The following is a 21,445-nucleotide window of genomic DNA, read 5'->3' on the forward strand; positions in this document are numbered from 1 at the left end:
GCAACGCTCATACTGAAGCTGGTGTACAGGCAGCTGGTGAATCTCAACCCAGTGTGTCTGCCACATCAGTGGATGATATTGGTTCTGGCAGTAAGCCCAGTGATGTTTCTGAATTGGCTGTTGCTGAAGCTTTTGTTGTCTCTCAAACTATTGAAAGAAGAATGAAAAGAAAACTGGAGAGACATCAGAAGAGACGGCAAGATTTAAATGATGCCTTCAATGTCAAATGGGATGCCTATGTTGCTCTTAAACGCCACAGAATTGAGCATAGGAGATGGCTGACCCCAAAAAAGAGGGACATTGATGATGACCTGATTAGCATTGACAAATTCAAAAAGGATGCACGAAAAAGAAATGCTAAGTTCATGGTCAAATACGACAAAAAGAGGGCAAAACTGTATGCTGAGCGAGCAGACAGGATCAAACGGATGACTCATGAAGAAATGAAAGATTATCTTGCATCTACTGAGTCAGTGGGAGGAGTTAGAGCTAACATTTTTATGAAGTGGTTAGATGCTATGTTAGAAACCAGCTCATCTTCTCGACCAACATCTTCTGCACAGCCAGCTACACGACAACAGCCAGCAGAAATAATCAATCTTGATGATGATGATGTTCAGGGGGAGCATCTTGCTATTGTTCCCTACCTGCCTCCAGAAGAACCAGTATCAACACAAGAACCATCAGCTGAACCCAAGCCTATTGACAAACAAAGGGTGAAATCTACTCCTAGGGACAACCAGCCCCTCAGGAAAGGTTCCCTATTTGAGGAAGCTGATGAAGGTACTGTGACAGTTGTGCCAGCTGATACTAATCAGTCAGCTGGTACTGAAAACACAGCAAGGAGTGCTGTGAATGAAGACCCAGCCAGTAGTGTGCTGCTGGGTGAAACAAGTGTTGAAGACCCAGCAAAGGTGGATGTGCTGGGAGATAATCAAGATGATGATTCGGTTAATCCTGCTGACTTTACAGTCTGGGGTAGTGGAGATCACTTATTTGTTCAATCACCTATCTCTCCCCAGACCCTCACGTATTTTAACAGAACACAGGATAATCGTGTTAATCAGTTTCCAGTGAGTTTATCTGGCATAGGTGAATCAATTATGTATCCTCCATCTTCCCCAAAACGTCGTGGTAAACACAGAACTTGAGAAGATGATTCAGTTACCCGTGGTGAACCAGACTTATTTAAAATGAATCCAGATGAAAGAGATGCTTATAGGCTGGAGATCACTGTACAAGAATTGCTTGAGCAAAGACAAGCTGCTATTAATGAAAGGATACGCCAAGTTAGATTGCTGCATCATCCCCTTGATCAGCCACTCTACATCACTGCCTTGACTTATGGCATTAAAATTGGTGTATACTTAAACAACAGTGGTCAAAGGCTCTCTACTGATGAGGAGAAAGCTCAATTTCAAGAGGCTCGCCAGCTGGGTATGGATCTAAGGGAGTATCGTGCTGCCCTTAGAACTGAAGAGGGTAGAAAGATGATTGAAACAGCAAAATCCCTGAAAATTACTGCCGACGATTATTTGTTGGGCTTACAAGCTGAAATTCAAAGAAAGGAGGCTGCTGATGCGGAACTCGCTGAGAGGGTAAGGCTTCAGGAGATAGAAGACAAATTGGCTGCTGATAGAAAGCTAGAGGTTGAGTCCCTAAAATTAGCCAAAGCCATTGTCAAAGAACAGGATAAGGCACTTGATGAGATGGAAGCTGCTGAGAAAGCCCCTGCTACTGCTCCTATAGAACCTGTCCATACCATTGAATTTCCTGATCATTATTATAGGAGTAGGTATGGTGATGTGATGAATAGAATATCCAATCCCAGCAGGATCATCAAAGTGAACAGAGGGTTAAAAAGAGCTTTCAATGTCATAAGGGAGAATAATGTTCAAGAAAGAATAAACTATGACGAGTTAAGATCCCTAGGATTTAGTGAAATGGATGGAGATCTTGGAGTATTTCATTGGTAAAGGTGAAAGTGCTATCAAAAATACACTTAAATCTGGACTTCAACAGCTCTTCAAGAAAGCCACAAGGTTTGGGAATGCACCAGTAGTGAATGTAGAAGAAGTTCTTTCTCAAAAGCCTAAAGGAAAGCAATCTACTGGTGAAGGACCAACCAGAAGAGGCCCCATCATTCTACCTCCTCATATCCCTGTATTTGACCCTGCTGATGTACCTTATCTGTTCCCTGAAGCCTGGAGAATCAAACAAGAGGAGCTATCTGAAGAAGAACGAGATAAAGATAAAAATAGATAGTCTCCTATGTGCTCAAATTGTATCTTTTGTTTAATTCACTTTTCATTTTGCTGTTGCTATAATTACTGTACAAACTCTGTTGTATTGAAAGTGAAATGAGTTTATCTTCAAAATCATATCAAATTATAAGATATGGATAACTCAGCAAAAGATCCCAAAAACAAACTTAAAAGGGGATAAATTTACTGCCTATTTTTCATTAGGTCCCTCGGTGCTGACTTTAGTGTTTTCTCTATATGTCATAGGTTTTGTCATCATCAAATAGGGGGAGATTGTTGAGTCCTCAAAATAATTAAGGATTTAATTATGACAAAACTGTAATTTATTTGCACTAAAATGTTATGTGCAGTCAGCACAAGTTTGTTTATGTATAGACAGCAGATATTACTGTGTCGAGTGGTTAGTTTGCTGCTCAGTCTACCAGCACAAGGTAGACAGTGTTCTTCAATCAGCACAGGATGTGTACTCAGCAAATCAAGAATATAAAGTGACTCAGCAATGAAGAACCAGCACAGCTGGAATGCAGCTTACTACACAAGACAGCTATGCTCCATTATAAGCATAGTAGTTTCCCGAGTGGTCTACATCAATGGTACTATTCAACAGAAGTTAAAGACAAAGTTGAACAGAAAAGGACACGTGTCGGCGGCTGACAAGTGACCTTACAAGACCACGTGGGAATGCAGAAGTTTAACGCATGTACAGACATGGGTTATACCTTATCAACACCTAGGGAACACAATATTCTATTTGTTTAATCAAATAGTGGTGCCAAACCGAATTGGGGTGTTCCTGCAAATAGCTACCAAAGAGGAAAGAGGAGAGCATGCTCTCTGATGTAGTTATCCTCACAAGTACAGACATCCTATGTACCAGTGGACAATAGAACCATTACACGATTAATAGGACTACTATAAATTATTGTAACCACTATTGTAATAACTAGTGGTGTGGGTTTATTCTTATAGAGTCAAAAACGTGTAATAGCTTTTAGTTTACCTCTCAGCTATAATCTAGGTAATCTGTATCAACCAACTATCATTCCGCCAAGGATAGTTGTGATTCTTTGTGATTCAATCAATAAAGAATAACAGTTGAAAATTACCTGTGACTCTATTTATTTGCATGCTTGAATACTAATCGTGTTTAACTGTTAAGTTATTTTAAAAGAAATTGTATTCAACCCCCCCCCCCCTACAATACTCCTTTTGTTATCAAGGGACCAACAAACTTTCTCCTCAAGACATTCAGATTTCATATGAAAGTCTGTCCTTTCAATCTTAATCGGAAGTATAGAACGTTTCAACTCCTCCAACTCAGTATCTAAAGCACTGAGTTGAACTCTTAATTAAGTTGTTTCTGATTGAGATGATGTTGATTAAAATTTAGTCTCGTTTGATTTTAGTTTTTCTTTTAAAACTTTGTTTTCCGTTTTCAAACCTTTTACTTCTTTAGACATGGAGACTAAATTTTTCATCAATGAGTTTTGCATTGTCAAGAATTCAGAAGGTAGAGGATTCTGTTTTTACCTCTTCATCATCAGATGTAGAGTCATAGTATTCCTTTGCTTCGTTTGCCTTAATCAGCTTTGTCACTTTGCACACATTGGCATGCTCCTCTTCAGAATCGGAGCATCAGTCCAATTGTACCAAGTATCATCAACTAGCTTGAGATCTCCCCCAGTCTCTATCACCTTAGCCATCAGCATCTTTTTCTTGTAGTAAGCAGCGTCCTTCTTCTTTGGCATCTTGCACCCCTGAGAGAAATGACCTGCCTTTCCGCAGTTATAGCATACTGATTCATCCTTCTTAGGATCATCCCACTTTGTAACAGACTTTGACGCTTTAGGTTTCTTGTAATAGGATGAATAAGATGAGCTTTTCCTCTGATTGGATTTTCCTTGATGTGTATACTTGTTGAGTGCTTTGGTAAACATGGCAGCCATCTTAACAATCTCAAGATGAGATTCATCAACAACAGAAAATTGAAGATCCTCAGGATCAGAAGAGTCATCAATAGTAAGCTTCTTTGATAGACTCCTTGAAGTTGTGTAAGATTGGCTCCTCCATTTGGCAATAAGACCGTTTGGCAATAAGAGCAAGTGGATCATTAGAAGAAGTCTCTTTCTCTTTCTTCTCTTCTTGGGCCTTCAAAACAGCCGGCTGGTAGTGCATGAGAACAGGGATGAGTTCATGGACATTCATCTTGTCAATCTCCTTGGTTGATTGGATGATTGTGCCATATGGGGCCCACTCAGCATTAAGCTTCTTTAGGAATTTCATGTTGATTTTAGCTTCAATCTTTGAGATCTTGCACTTCTTCAATTCATTTAGCACAATATTGAACCTTTTGTAAGTATCTCTTAACAATTCATTGGGTTCTTGCTTGAAGTCTTCATACATCCCGAGAGCTTTGTTGAGTTTGGAGATATCTGTCATATCATACCCCTCTTGCTGTCGTTTCACTTCATCCCATATCTCCTTAGCAGTAGTGTTACTGTTAACACTCTCAAAGAGATCATAAGGAATTGCCTGCATGATAATGTTCTTAGCTTCAACATCACCTTGAGCTCTTTCATGTTTCTCACCTGAAAGCTGATACACCGGAATTGGTAAACCTGTATCTGGATGGTACTCAACAACTGGACTTTCCCTGATAGATGCCCAAATGTACCTTGCCTATTCCCCTTTATAATCAATGAACTGTGTGATACGTTGAACCCATTGGTAATATTGACCGGCAAAAAGAACTTGTGGCTTTGAATCGGACCCAATAATCAATGCATCTTGAGTTGTCATCTTTAACAGTTGTTAAAATGAAAACACCAAATGAAACTAGAAAACAAGTATCACACTTGAGATTCGGAACCTGAGATTCGGAACCAGATTCGGAGGTCTAAGATTCGGAGGTTGAACCTTAGATTCTGAAGTAACAATAGTAACCAACTTCCTGAAACAAGAATCAGATTCGGAAGTGCTTTGGAGAACACAAAATATTACCGAATGCGATAGATTCGGAGATAGATTCCACTACAAGAAATATGATTATATAAGACCCTCATAAGTGTCCTAAAATGTGCCGTTTTAGGACCTTTCACTTGAAATGACGCACCGAAAAGGCGTCTCCTATAAGACGGTTGTATAAAGTGAAAAGTGTCCTAAAACTCATATATGATTATAAGACCTTTGTTTGAGTCATATAAACAACATCGAAAGGGTCCTTATAGTGCGTCATATTAGGACACTTTATAATATTTTGAGACGCACAAAAGCGTCTTTAAAACACTATATATGACACTAAATCTGTATTGTTAGACCATATTAGGACCCCAAAAAAGTGTTCTAATATAAAGATTACTATGTTAGTACCAATAAAAGGGGCATAAAATAAATATAAAGTATTTAAGTACCAAAAAAAGGGCCGTATTATAAAAATATAGTACGTTAGTACCAAGAAAAGAGTCCTAATATAAAGATAAATTACATTAGTACCAATAATAAGGTCGTAAAATATCGATGTACTACTTACGACCACAAAAAAGGGTCATAATATAACTAGATAATAATTTAGTACCACAAAAACCGTCCTAACAACTAAGTGTATATATATATATATATATATATATATATATATATATATATATATATATATATATATATATATATATATATATATGTATATATATGTATATATATGTATATATATGTATATATATATATATATATAATTTCTAGAAATGATTTGGAAATCAAATGAATTAAAAATTTCATTAAATATCAAAAAAGTTTTAATACATAATATTGTTGCAAATAGCAATGAACATAGCTAACAATGTAACAATTGGTGATTAATGAATAGCATCAAGTCATGAAGCATAAGTACGAGGTCTTCATTAAATCTTCTCAATCGAAAGGCACTACCTGCAAACAAATCATATGTAAATGTTCCATTAGTATGATAATCTAACGGTTCATTTAAAGCTGAAACAAACGCAAAAGAACTGACAAAACCTCACAGTTACTAATGAATGACCACATATTCTATACTATATTACTTATATCATTCTACTAAACACATTGCAGCCAATGGCCATAAGGCTTATTGATCCATCTTTTAGTAGTTTCTATAGAAAAAAAATAGCTATAGCTATTATGCATCAGATGAGCACACGTTTTTTAGGAGTCAATCGGTTTACTAAATTATAAAAAATGTGAAATATGTCGAGGAAAGGGTGCAGATTATGTTCATGAAACTGATGAATACCTGTGATTGTAACAGCGGGTTTGGCTGCTGCTGATCTTGCGCCGCTGTGTAAGCTTGTGGTTGAGACATACGATAATAGGGCTCTTTTAGATCAAGTCTGCAGCTTGACGTTTGTAGTATTCCCCCTTGTTCAGCACCGGGCCCCCACATTTTAGCTACACACCACTAATTGCAACGGGTCATATAGGATTGTTTGACTAACCATCTCAATATTGCAAATTATATTCATGAAAAAAAAACTTTCTTTTGTGGTCAAATCAGTTCTTATTTTGATTATCTGATTATTTAGGGGTTAAATAATCATTTTCATATCAACTGCAGTATGTAAGGGAAGCTAAATTAATTACATATATGATTACTGAATAACTCTGTAGAGATACACTTTAGTGTAATTCAAGTAGAGTGGTCAATTACCATTTCGTATTCCTTCAATATGGTCCTCACCATCCACCAAATCAGCAGCAGCTCTAGCCTCATGAGCAGCTTGTCCATCAGCAAACTCGGCCACCTGTAGTGCCAGTGAACAGCAAACACCATGAGCTAATCTAACTACAGTGGTAGCACTGAATATTAATCAATATTGAAAATATTGAATACCTAAAAGACAGCAAATACCTTTCTGCTCCCATGAAAAAGAGATAATGAGCCGGTAAGTTTCTGCACTTGCAAAACAAAGTACCTACGTAAGATGAGCAAGTGAAATGACACAAACAAACAACCATAAATTTAAGAAAGAACATGTTAGCCTAAAAAAAATAAGATCATAAGATACAATACCAACTGATTGACTTCAAATGATCAAAATCAGTGCTCGATATGAACCCTAAATAAAAAGTATAGAAAGAAAATGAATCAAAATATTTGATCGATCAGATTTCGTTCGTCTGATAAACTGATTTTACAGCAGAACCATCGACTAAAACAATAAGAATAAACCTCTAATAAACGACCATCAAGGTAAGTAACCATCAGAGAAGCAAAGGTGAGTGCCAAAATCAAGCTCGACGACCATCGCGCAGCAAAATCAAGCACAACAACCATCTAGGAGCAGGAAATTTTCAAAAGGTTGCCATTTTTCTTTTTGTTGCCATCATTAACTGCATCAAAAGTATCATTCATCCAAAATGTGTCATTTAGTTCTGTACATGGCTGCAAAAGGTAGGTTGTTGAAGCTATTCTCTTTTATACTTCATTTTGATGGGATTATCAGCTGCAACAGAAGTTTTAGATGTTAGTTTGCTTTAAATTCAACTGGTTTGTTTTTTACTAATATGATGTGTGTACCAGCTTAGAATAGTGCTCGTTAAACTGAATTGTGGATACTGTGTTTTCCAGAATCTGAGATTGTACACATCTCATCATTTAACCCACCAGATGACTTCCCATTCTTCTTGTCAACCACACTCTTTATCATTGAACTGTCAAACACAATTGTATTTAGTTATTAGAATGTGCCATTTTACAAAGCCAATGATGATTTGATTATAATAAATAATAAAAAGGATAGAAAAAGTTAGTGCAATGTGCCTTGTGAGACTGAACTAACATCACGAGTACCATCAAAAGTGCATAGTTTCATTTGAGAACAGATTTTATCAGCTTGTGTCTATACAATCACAATAGAAGGTTGTAGTTAGACTGTCAGAAGTATTCGAGTATAAGACTAATAAAAGTTCATTCTAATCATCTGCATACACACATCAAATAACTATCATCATAAATCAAGAAAATCGATTAACCAATGTGTTGCATTGTTGGCTCATTACCCCCGCAGCACCAATAGCATGATTGATTTGAGTGATAATAGTCTATTCAGATATAACATTAAACATTGTTTATAAAAGTTAATTACAAGCAGCACATGTAGCATAAATAAAATACTGAAAAAAGCATTACAATAATACTACTTGCTAAAATTGTAATGTGTGGATGATATAATACTGAATATATACAGTTGGAGCAGCCAATAAAGAGGTTCCAGAGTCAGCAATTGCAGCACAACCATCAACACAAAAACCTGAAACATAAAAGAACCGAGAAAGTTCATAATTTAACAATCTTTTCCAATCATATATACACATTTTAGCCAATTCAAGAAAATAATAAAAATATAAAACTACCAGTAGTTTTATCCCAAATAAGAACATCACCCATGTCAAACTAAGAATAAGAAGAAAAAAATCTCTCAAAAATTAGCCACGCAGATAAACATTTTAGATACAAATACAAAGAAGGTTGTAATTACTCACCTGCCAATAGCCCTTTTGAGTCACAGGTACATATGTATGCTTTCCCTTAAAATGATTGGGATCAACATCACCAAACACAATTTCACCACCTTCTTCCTCATCAAAATTGCGATTAGACCAAAAGGAGAAAACGGGTTCTTTAACTAGACCTTGATTAACCAAAAAGAGTTATGACAAATTAAAAGAATTCACATCACACTATTATGTAATCTTCATCACAGCTTCTAACTTTGTATATAATCAACTCTTGAATACGCATCAATAATGAACAAATCAGCAACGAACCTCCAATCAAGACAAAAAAAACAAAATTGCAAACAACTAAAGCCGAAATTAGTGGAAAACACTGACCTTACCACTTACGGTGGTGGCAAGCGGGATCTGTAGAGCTACCAGAAATGGAACCAATAGATGTAACGGTTTAAGACCTATAGGCCGAAACCCTAAATCTTCATTCAGTAAGAATCGGCAAACTCAAAAGATTCAAACAACCATATACCAAAGGAAGAAGTAAGAATCGACTGAAAAAGACAGTATACAACGGTTTGATATCGATAAACTGAAACCCACCCTAATTAACCCTAATTTAGAAGGTCGATAAAATAGAGCATGAGATATGAAAAAATATTGGGGAAAGATATCAATTATAAATACTGAATATATGCAATGCGTAGTTTTGTTGAGAGAGAGATAAGCATGATGACAAATACTGTAGGAAGTTTTTAGAGAAATTTGAGGTATTTGAAAAAATTTAGGAACAAGGGAGGGAACATGGAAAAATAACGCCCGCCTTATTTTTCATTCTGTTTTGAAAAACAGAGTGTGTGTTTAAATCTTTTATGACAAAAACAATATATATATATATATATATATATATATATATATATATAGGGTAGCATTCCTGTGAGAACGTTCTCACAAATAAATATAATGAGAACATGGGTATATATGTAATTTAAGCATCCTATTTTTTCATACATTAAATATTTAAATTAAATATTCAAATATGTAACAAACTTTCTTCCATAATTACATTTGCAATTTGCAACAAACAACTTATATCCCTCAAAATTTAATGTTTCGTTCTCTGTATTTGGTACTTTCGTGCTTTTCTTTTGAATTTAAGCTTACTCGAATACTGAATGCAGAATACTGTATGCAAATGAAAAGCATATTTACTGGATGCAAATAACAAGGATGATCGAATATTACATACATACCTACGTTCATAACAAATATACAGAAATAGGGATACATGCAGTAATCAAAGTTTATTTATTGCTTGTAAACTCATTTACAATTTCAACTAGTAAGTTATGTGTCACCAACTGAAATAGGTTTTCTAATCTCTATATATAAAGCCAACGAATTTAAAATCAAATATAATATGTTCGTCATTGAGATTGGATGCATTGAGACTTCGGGCTATGAATCGATGCGTTTGAGACTTCGAACTATGAGCCTCGATTCATTCGAGACTTCGGGCGATGTGCCAAGATGCATTTGAAACTTCGGGGCTTCGGGCTAGATAGATTTGCGACTAGGGCTATGAGCCAGGATGCATTTAAGACTTCGGACTATGAACCTCGATACATTTGCGGCTTGGCCTTATGAGCAGGGATGCCTTTGAAATGTCGAGCTACGAGCGTTGATGCTTTTGAGACTCCCGGTTAGGCCCTGGATGCACATCGGCGTCTTGTAGACTACTAGTAAGCGGGAATGATAACAACGATATTGTTTTAAGAATGTTGTTTTCTTAGCATTGACCGACCATAAATTAAGACGGCACCACTAAATTGTTTTAAGGGATTGATGGTTTAAGAGAGATGAAGATTTAAATGTAACTGTGTAGATGTATATTGAGCCGGTTACTAAAATAGTGGAGAGAGATTAACGTGAATAAACGCATATTTGTAGGAGAGTAAGTTTCCTAATGTACCCTTTCTAATTATTTTAAATCATTAAAACTCAAATAATTTTATATCCATTGATTTAATGCATCTATGGTTGAAAAATGTTCTCACAAAAATTAGGAAATAAGAACGTTCTCATATGAACGCTTTTCTATATATATATATATATATATATCTATATATATATATATATATATATATATATATATATGATCAAATAGTAAATAATATAACTATTACGGAGTAGTAATCATAACTATTATTGAATCTAATTTGTAAATAATATAAACTTATTACTTACTAGTTATTATTAATAATATATAAACATTCTAAATAATAAAAATTATTAGAAATTTTAAATAATAGAAACTATTACAAATTTAATTTTTAAAAGATATGTTTGACATCTGTTATGAATTTATTAAATTATCTATGATATACACATTTTAAATTAAAATTATTTGTACCTAACTATTAGTCTTATCAACGTGTTAAAGAGTCCTAAAATTTTACCTTGTTAGGACCTCAAAAACATATAACCAAATACGTTACGTTATTAAAAAACACTCACAAATAAATGTCCTTTTTGGTTTGTTTCCTATGACATTCATATCAAGTGTCCTTTGAAGACATATGATAATAGTAACCCAAAATTTATATGTCATTTTAATTAGCTTTTTATGACACCACTTTGTAAACGTATCTCGTAGTGCAACCCATTTTTCAAATGTCCTATAAAAACATAGTATAATAGGACCCCTATAAAACATGTGTCATATCAAATAGGACTTTAGGGCACAACTGTGTAAGCGTATCTCATAATGGGGCATAATTTCTAAGTGTTCTATTAAAACCTAGGATAATATGACCAAAAAAACTCATGTGTCACATTAAATAGTTTTTTAGGACACCACTGTAAAACCGTATAGTTCTTTAGGACACCATTCAAAAAGCGTAAAGCTTTTTAGGACATCATTTTATAAGTGCATAGGTTTTTAGGACATCTTATAGCTTATTAGGACACTTCATTATAAGCGTATCTCATAATGGGACCTCAAATATTTAACCGTCCCAATAAATGGCTCGTTAGGACCCTAATTTACGAGGGTCCTAGGGAAAGGGTCCTATAAACTCACTTTTCTTGTAGTGTTCGCAGGTAATGAAATTCTGAACTAAACACTTGATTTTCACTAAGATTCACAGGGGTTACGAATCTAATGAAAATAGTAACTAAAACACAAGATTATAAGTGCTTACACACAAACAATCTGAGATTCGCAGGATTGAGATTCGGAACCAAATTTGGAACTAGATTCTCTGGTTCAAACCACCGAATGTGAAATGAATTAACACATGTGATTGAGTCTATTGCTTTCTGCAAAAGAAAACTAGTTAGAAACAACAAAAATATCTGCATTCAGAACCGAATATGAGGTTGCGAATCTGTGCTGTAGCTAGAACTAGCGAATCTGATGAAAACTTGAGAATTTGATCTCTGACTTTGATCAATTCAACACCAAAAAACTTGAATCCAATTTCTATAGCTTCGTATTGAATCTGCGAATCTTCTGGAATCACAGACACTTAAAACTAATAACACTTAACGTTCAATTCGTAAGGATGAACAGATTCACTGGAGGTTATATTTGCGAATCTGAGTTGATAATCAAAAATTCAACTCAATTGTTGAAATTAAACATTCAAAAAGATGCGTAGATGCTAGACGAATGATCCTGAATCCAAAACAGCTTCCAAAACAACTGACAGAATAGAGAACTAGCGAATATGTATGAACTTCACTTGACGAACAGCTAAATCTCCATAATACGATTGAAATGTTGTAATTGGATTGATCTGATGATTGATAACTGATTCCTGAGCTAGATAACACCTTTGTTAAGCTTTTCAATCAATTCTACATGTCAGAACAGAAGAATTTGAAACTTGCGAATCTGTTCTAAAGTTGCGAATGTGATTGAATCTTCGTTTCGGTTGATCCTGGATCGATTGAGTGATATAGGATCACTTCCTGGTAGCTCTAATACCAAATGATAGGTCAAATCATGATTGAATCAACAGAATTAGAGAGTTACGAATGTGTAATATGAGATTTGGAGGAATGAGATGAGATTCGGAGGCAGAGCAAACACTTAATATTTCATTCCACACCTTCCTTGAACTCAGTTACAATGCATTGGCTATTAATCTAGGATTGATGGATTCCTTATATATCCCTCTTCTAAGGAACCCTCCCTTTACAATTATATTTCACTTTTCACACTAACATTTTGGACCTAACAATACCCATAATGATATGGACTTGGACTGGATATATGATATCACGAATCACATACGTACACACGACGCAACACTTAAGAGAATTAAGTTGACTACGCTATCTTGAACTTATGGACTAATGTCGAATGGATATGTGAGATAGCGTAATGTAATGACCAGGATTACATTACGGTAACTCATATAGAAGTTCTGACATTAAAAAATAAGGAATTGAGAGAGAGTCAAGTAGGTTACTTGGATAGATACCATTTAGAACATAAACCGTATAATTTCAAATTGAGTAGAAATTTACGTCGTGCGAATTAATTATTATTATAACCCTATAAGGAACGTGTAATCACGTCAAAATTTGTCACTACTCGACACTGTCCGTCACCACCGATCGCTACTTGGCACTATGAAGACACTGCTTGGAACATACTCATAATCTCATACCACTACTCCTTACTACTTATCGATGCTTACTACTACTCAACGCCGCCTCTCACTGCTAGTCTCGATCGATCACTACTTCTTACTTCTTGTCGTTACTAGTTACTATTTAATTCTACCCATTACTACTTACCACTACTAAATACTACTCATCACTACTAGCACCTCCACGATTCACTACTAGTTATTATGCATTACGACTCATTTCTGATATATCTTAGAGGAGGAATTCCATGTAGCAGCCGTGCAATCTGTAGTAGATATTGTCTACTTGACTTTCGACTTATCTATCATTCCGCCACCCACAGTTTCACGATTTTGATTTCCAATACGAGTCAACCAAAAGAGGTATTCACACCCTCCCTCATAAAGGGTATTCTGGTCTTCTCCCCCACCGATGTGGACAAGCCTGATAACATACCCTGCTTCTAACATCAACTTCAATGAAGTTCATCACGAGTTCGTTCTTACTCAACAAACATAATTTTTATATACTACCAATACTGGTGCTGATAGAACTATTAAACTAGAAACTTTGACCTTGTGGGCGGAACAGACTATTTACCAATGTTGTTGCAATCAGCAGGATATTCGAATTCTCTCACCGACGGAGATGGTGTACGGAGAGAAATCAGTACACCGTTGCGTTACGTAAATTGCTAGAAGGTCCAGAAGTGCATGAGATAAGGATGTCTCATAATTTTGACACATATGAGCAAAGTTGAACCACCGATTTAGGGACCTAAAGATGTCCCAAACGTTAGAAATTTTCCTTAAGGTCCTTCCGGAAGAATTACCTGGTCTTTCACCTCACCGTGAAGATGAGATTCAGATTGATCTGATGCTAGAAGTGGCTCCAGTGGTCACTCACCGTGTAGACTTACACCCCCAGAGCTAAGAGAGTTGTTAGCTAATATATATATATATATATATATATATATATATATATATATATATATATATATATATATATATATATATATATATATATATGCTCATACTAAATAGGAACTCCCCATAGGGAAGAACATCAGGTTTGTAATACCTTGACCCGTGTCTAGTGAAAACAGATGGACTTTATGGCCTAGGAGTACAGAGTTGTAGCTCTTGTGCTCTTTGTCAAGAAAAATGATGGATCTATGAGACGTTGCATCGATTACCGAGAACTGAATAAACTGAAGATCAAGAACAGATATCCATTATCGAGGATCAACGATCTGTTTGATCAGCTTCAAGGGTCTGGATGTTATTATAAAATTGATCTTAGATCAGGTTATCATCAGATGAGGGTGAAAGAAACTGATATACCGAAGACAGCGTTCAGAACTAGCTATGGACATCATAGATTTACGTTAATGCCCTTTGGTTTGACGAACGCACCGGCTGTGTTCATGGATCTCATGAACCATGTGTGTAAGCCATACCTAGACAAGTTTGTTATTGTGTTCATTGATGATATTTTGGTATATTCAAAGAACGAGCAGGATCACGAACAACATCTTCATTTGATACTCGAGATGCTCAGGAAAGAGCAGTTGTATGCAAAGTATTCGAAATGTGACTTTTGGTTGAGAGAAGTTCAATTTTTGGGTCATATCGTAGGTGTCAATGGTATTCAAGTTGATCCTGCGAAGATAGAAATAGTTAAGAAGTGGGAAGTTCCTCAATCGCTGACGCAGATCCGACAATTATATGTTCACGCCGGTTACTACAAAAGATTCATTGAAGGATTTTCTACTATTGCTCGACCATTGACTGCATTGACTCACTAGGGTAAGAAGTATGAGTGGACTGAGCAACATGAGTCTGCATTTCAGATGTTAAAACAGAAATTGACTATTGCTCCGATTTTTTCCTTACCCGAAGGAAATGAAGATTTCATGATTTATTGTGATGCTTCACGACAAGGTTTTGGTTGCGCGTTGATGCAACGAAAGAAAGTGATCGCCTATGGATCATGACAGCTGAAGAATCACGAACAAAACTACACGACACATGATTTAGAACTTGGTGCTATGGTCTTTGCACTGAAAATGTGGAGACACTACTTGTATCGTACTAAGTTTACAATTTTCATCTATCACAAGAGTTTGCAACATATCTTCGAGCAGAAACAATTCAACATGAGACAGAGACGTTGGGTAGAACTGCTAAATGACTATGATTGTGAAATTTGCTACCATCCTGGTAAGGCTAATATAGTTGATGATGCCTTGAGTAGGAAGGAAAAATTTAAACCTCTCCGAGTTAGAGCGTTGAACATAACTATCCGTACAGAACTTAAAGCATTAAATCAATAGTTATCATACGAGCATTAAAGCAGCGCCTTTTGAAATGTTATACGGGAGAAAGTGCAGATCACCCTTATGTTGGAGTGAGATAGGGATAGTCAATTGACAGGTCCCGAGATCATAAAGAAAACAATGGAGAAAATTGTATAAATCCAAGAGAGATTAAAAACGGCTCAAAGTCGTCAAAAGAGTTATGCCGATGTTAGAAGGTGACCATGAGAATTTCAAGAAGGTGACAAAGTCATGCTTAAAGTATCTCCCTGGAAAGGCGTAGTGCATTTTGGTAAACGAGGCAAGCTAAGTCCAAGGTATATTGGACCATTCGAAATAACAGAAAGAGTTGGACCGGTAGCGTACAGATTGAAACTACCGCAGGAACTCAGTGAAATTCATGACACTTTTCACGTTTCTAATTTGAAGAAATGCTTAGCAGACGAAAGTCTAATTATTCCTTTGGAAGAAATACATGTTGACAACAAGCTTCATTTTGTTGAAGAACACGTTGAGATCACAGACCATAAGGTCAAACCATTAAAACAGAGCAACATACCGATTGTAAAAGCTCGGTGGTATGCACGCAGAGGACCATAATTCACGTGGGAACGTGAAGACCAGATGAGTCAAAGTATCAGCAACTGTTTCCCGAGGAAATTACTTCAGCGGATGTGCACTAAATTTCGGGATGAAATTTCATTAACGGGGGGTAATGTAACAAACCTGCTATTTCCGTTAAACTTCGTTAACTGTCCGTTAAGTTATTTAATGGAACCTACTTGAATTTTGTGTATTTAATTTAATTAAATGCATACTTGAGTCCATGATGAACTACTATAATTAATGGATGATTATAATAGCTGGAGAACTTATTTCATATTTTGAAATACTGAGAAAATGATACGGTTTTAAAAACTGCAACAGAGGTCCCGTGAGAATGTGAAACGCTCGATTTTAATAAAATAATTATTTTTAATAATTATTAACTTTAAATAAAACATATTTGATTTATTATATATTTAATAAATCAAACTTGGTGGGATGCGCTTTAACGACCGATTAACATTCCGAGAACTCGGTACGGTTAACGGCAACTAGAAACGAACCACACTTAGTGAGCAAGCAAGCCAAAAGGTAACATAATTCACTTCTAATAATTATATTATGTAATTATTATATTTTTAAGACACTTTCAATTTATTGGAATTTTTATAGATTAAAAACGCGAGAAATTAAAGTTTAACGATTCGGTTTGCATTTTCGGCCAACGACACCTAACGGGCTATACAAGGAATGATCTAACTAGTCAAAATAGGCCCAAGAATCCCTTTAAAACTTCCCTTGGCCGAAATCCCCCTTAAGCCCACCCTTATGGTCTTTTAATTTGGCTCAAGCTTGTGTTTGAAAGGACCCGTCCTAATCCATCTGGACGAATACATTACATTTGGTTACATCGCGAGGTTCTTGACCACTATATGATACATTTTACAAATATTGCATTCGTTTTCAAAAAGATAAACTTTCATTACATCGAAAGTTGACGGCATGCATACCATTTCATAATATATCCAACTATAATTGACTTAATAATAATCTTGATGAACTCAACGACAACGTATTTTGAAATATGTCATGAATGACTCCAAGTAATATCTCTAAAATGAGCAAATGCACAGCGAAAGATTTCTTTCATACCTGAGAATAAACATGCTTTAAAGTGTCAACCAAAAGGTTGGTGAGTTCGTTGGTTTATCGTAAATAATAAAATTCATCATTTTAATAGACCACAAGATTTAAATACAGTACACCTATCTCGTGTACGAAACCATATTTCATAAAGGCTTAGCAGAGTAGGTTCATATCCTTTTCTCCCCCGTAGGTTGCCTCGCGATTTTTTTAATAATCGTACACATATCTCGTGCACAAAAACTAATAAAAATAACCTGTGTATAAAAGTCATTCATACGAACTACAAACACCTGGTAATCGACCTTAACAAAATGCATCTAGAATATCCCCCGCATACCGGCATTCCGCACGGTCATGCAAAAAGCATACAATCAGGCCACTCTTTTAAATATGATGGTTGTGTACACCGCACAAAAAGATCATATCTTTTAAAGCTGGCAGTTGTATATCTATTTTGAAGTACTAAAGTAGTTCAAATTCTCTGACTGGGGCTCGTTAGTGCCCATAGATCTATCTTTAGGATTCGCGTCAATTAGGAGCTCGGTTTCCTAATTCTTAGATTACCAGACTATAAAGGGGTGATATCCGGTGTACTCATAACTCATTCGTAGAATGTTTTTAAGTACTTGTGTCTATCTCGTCAAACATTTATAAAAAAGCGCATGTATTCTCAGTCCCAAAAATATATATTGCGAAAGCATTTAAAAAGGGAGTAATGAAACTCACGCATATAAATATTGTAAAACAGTTAATAAAGCATTTGCATGTATTCTCAGCCCAAAAATGTAAAGGGTAAAAAGGGCAAATGAAACTCACCATACCATATTTTGTAGTAAAAATACATATGACGATATTGAACAATGCAGAGGTGGCCTCGGATTCACGAACCTATATCAAGTATATATATATATATATATATATATATATATATATATATATATATATATATATATATATATATATATATATATATATATATATATATATATATATTAACACCTAATGTTAATTAACTAAGTTTATAATGTATTAGAATTAATTTTTTTTTTTACATGTATAATCATATTATTATCCATTTGGTATAAGATATTTATATATTATGTATTACTTAATAGAAATAATATTTTGTTTAAAAAAATACAAAACTATGTAATATTAGTATAGGTATGAAATAAATATATTTTAGATAAATAATATTTGTTGTACTATATATAAGAATATTAATAGTGATATTAATAATAATAATAATAATAATAATAGCGTTAACGAAAATAAGATGATAATTTTAGTAAGTATGATAATTTTACTAATAATGATATTTTTAACAATAAGGATACTTTTAATAATAATAATAATAATAATAATAATAATAATAATAATAATAATAATAATAATAACAATAACAATAATAATAACAATAATAATAATAATAATAATAATAATAATAATAATAATAATAATAATAATAATAATAATAATAATAATAATAATAATAATAATAATAAGAGTAATAATACTACCTCTCATGAAAAAGCTTCCAAAAAGAAAAATAACTGCCTTAGACCGGGTTCGAACTCGAAACCTCTCGCTAAACCAATACATCCCTTAACCCATCCATCTATCTTTGCTTTTCTGTTTTATTTCGTACCTTACACTATTTAACCCACAATTTCCTGCTACCATTTTCTTCTTCAAAATAAAAAAAATGCCTCAACCAAGGCTTGAACACGCGACCTCTAGCTCCCTTACATGCACCATAAACCATCTGATCCATCTTGTTTTCTGTAATAATTCGCAATCTAATTCTATTTACTCTTATTTCTGCTTCCATCTTCTTCTTCAATATCATCTATCCATCTATCCTAATATATCGAGTATCATCTCCTCACTGTATCATCTATGCATCATCGTTCCATCTCATCATATTCATCACATCATCCCCTCGTCCTCAATATCGTCTATTCATCATTCTTACCGAGAACATCATCATCATTTATTCATCATCATATCATTTATCTTATCATCTTTATTATCTAACAATTATCATCATTCTTTCATTTCTCAATTATAGATCAAAATCACCATCTTTATATGATCATTTATCCATGTTCTTTATTATTATGCGAATTATCATCATCAATTAATATCTTTATCTTTATTAAAACATCATCATAATCATCATCATCTCACATATCAAACCCGTTATCACTCTTATTCCTAATCAATACCATCATCCTTTATTTCCTACATTAATCATCATCATTAACCTATCTCCCTTCGTTCTCGGTTTCATAAAAACATAACAGGACTGCAGTTACAGTCAGTTAAAGGAGAAACCACACAAGTGGTGTTACGGCCCAACATCATGCTATATAAACCGCCCAACTAAACTCCTTCGGCCCAACAAAAACACTCGGCCCAACTCCTTAAACTGAGTTCTCGGCCATACATATGTTAGAATTTTAATAGGAGACAATAATCCGCCATTTTCATTTTAATAAGCATATTACACCTTTAACAAAATCAAGTGGCCATCTTTATGCTGTTTGTCGACTACATAGAAACACTTTTACCCATCTAGTCGTAAAGGTCTAATAACTAATTGAACTTCTCAGCCCACAACCACCTTTACTCCAACTAGCTGGTCCGCAATTTGTGGTGGTACTCGACTAAAAGGAAAAAATAGCTCAAAGTCTTCAAGTGGGGTTAATGGTTGTAGTGGTTGTCATCTACTAATGAAAAAAAATAGAAAGGAAACGTGCTCTCCCCACAGCATCATTAACATCATCCTCACAATTTACTTTAATTATATTAACTTTACAGCAAATGGAATGATTTTAAAAGTTGTAGTAGTAGTAGTTACAATAATGGGGTTTGTTTGGGTTACAGCAGGAACAAGAGAAAAGGAGAGAAGAGGAAGAGAGTTGTGGTACTTACGGTGGTGGTGATGAGGTTTCAATGAATTATAGAGGCTGTGAAGTTGACGGATGAAGACCGCAATAGCTGTAGCAATTATACTCAAGGTGTTTGTGTTGATAATAGTTTATGCCGATCTGCAATTAGAAATAATAAGGGTTCAGTTGAATTGAGTTTCGAATGGCAGTAGCAGGTGATGATAGCTTTTGGGTTAGTCTTCAATGGTGGTGATGAAGCTTCAAACTAGGATCATAATGAGATGTAAAGGTGGTTCATGATCAAATTTTAGAGAGAGATGATGGTTTTTGGTTCCTTCATATTTTCTGATTAACTCCACGAAATGCAGCCAAAATTTATAGAGTGTAAGTAATAGATTGATGCTGTAACAAGAGTTGATTGAAATTGTAATGTAATGACTGTGATATCGACATGTAACAATAGACAGGATTCTAAACCAGGAGGAAGAAGATAAAAAAAATAAAGCAGATAGTGATTGGAACATATTTGTATATTTAGATGATATAGATGTCTAACAGATTTTGGATTATTCCATTGTTTGATTTGTGATTCGTACGAATTTAGAGACAGAAGGAATCGAGTAAAAAGAAAGAAAAATGGATTAGATGGGACGTGAAACAGATTCATATAATTGAATCTGATTTTTAATATTTATATATATATATAATTAATATTAATATTTAATAAATATAAATATATTAATAATAATAATCTTATTAATAATAATAGATAATAATACTTGTAATATTAATTAATAATAACATAATAATTATGTTAATAATAATTATAATAATAATAATGATAATATATATATATATATATAATAATAATAATAATAATAATAATAATAATAATAATAATAATGATGATGATAATATTTAATAATAAAACTAGTATTATCAATTTACATCTTTATATCTATATATTATATATTATAATAATTTTAATGATACAAATAATAATATTAATATTAATGTTAATAATAATAATAATGAGATTGATATAACAGATTATGCTTATCAAATCTCATATATTCCTTTATATATTTATTTACAAATAGTTGTTCGTGAATCGTCGGAAATAGTCAAAGGTTTACTGAAACAGTTCAAAAATTTTA

At 34.3% G+C, this 21,445-nt stretch overlaps 1 protein-coding gene across 7 annotated transcripts; it reads right to left on the reverse strand.

Annotated features, from left to right (window-relative positions):
* Positions 1-6,062: 6,062 nt before the first annotated feature.
* Positions 6,063-9,496, reverse strand: LOC139877551 (probable histone-arginine methyltransferase 1.3). Of its 7 annotated transcripts, none has more exons than XR_011768657.1 (10): positions 9,129-9,496; positions 8,778-8,920; positions 8,649-8,688; positions 8,470-8,545; positions 7,813-7,946; positions 7,465-7,738; positions 7,144-7,351; positions 6,943-7,036; positions 6,529-6,693; positions 6,063-6,185 (listed from the first exon to the last, which is right to left on the reverse strand). XR_011768657.1 is itself a non-coding variant. In XM_071864989.1 (6 exons), the coding sequence occupies exons 3-6, from the start codon at positions 7,155-7,157 to the stop codon at positions 6,168-6,170; spliced, it is 291 nt and encodes a 96-aa protein (XP_071721090.1). In that variant the 5' UTR covers positions 7,158-7,207; positions 7,306-7,351; positions 7,465-7,736; the 3' UTR covers positions 6,063-6,167. The 7 variants fall into 7 exon arrangements, 3 of the variants coding, with proteins under 3 accessions (XP_071721090.1, XP_071721089.1, XP_071721091.1); XR_011768656.1 differs by having other exon boundaries at positions 8,778-8,926; XM_071864989.1 differs by lacking the exons at positions 7,813-7,946; positions 8,470-8,545; positions 8,649-8,688; positions 8,778-8,920; positions 9,129-9,496 and having other exon boundaries at positions 7,144-7,207; positions 7,306-7,351; positions 7,465-7,736.
* Between the last annotated feature and the right edge of the window lie 11,949 nt (positions 9,497-21,445).

This window comes from Rutidosis leptorrhynchoides, chromosome 11 (genome assembly GCF_046630445.1).
Source record: "Rutidosis leptorrhynchoides isolate AG116_Rl617_1_P2 chromosome 11, CSIRO_AGI_Rlap_v1, whole genome shotgun sequence".
Classification (NCBI taxonomy): Eukaryota; Viridiplantae; Streptophyta; class Magnoliopsida; order Asterales; family Asteraceae; genus Rutidosis; species Rutidosis leptorrhynchoides.

Bases quoted from the DNA above. Each gene is read 5' to 3' on its own strand.
- LOC139877551 (XM_071864988.1), bottom strand. From the start codon at position 7,268: ATGTTCTTTCTTAAATTTATGGTTGTTTGTTTGTGTCATTTCACTTGC. The intron at 7,037-7,143 runs GTATTTGCTGTC...CTGGCACTACAG, and splicing joins TTTTTCATGGGAGCAGAAAG to GTGGCCGAGTTTGCTGATGG. The intron at 6,694-6,942 runs GTAATTGACCAC...CGTTGCAATTAG, and splicing joins TATTGAAGGAATACGAAATG to TGGTGTGTAGCTAAAATGTG.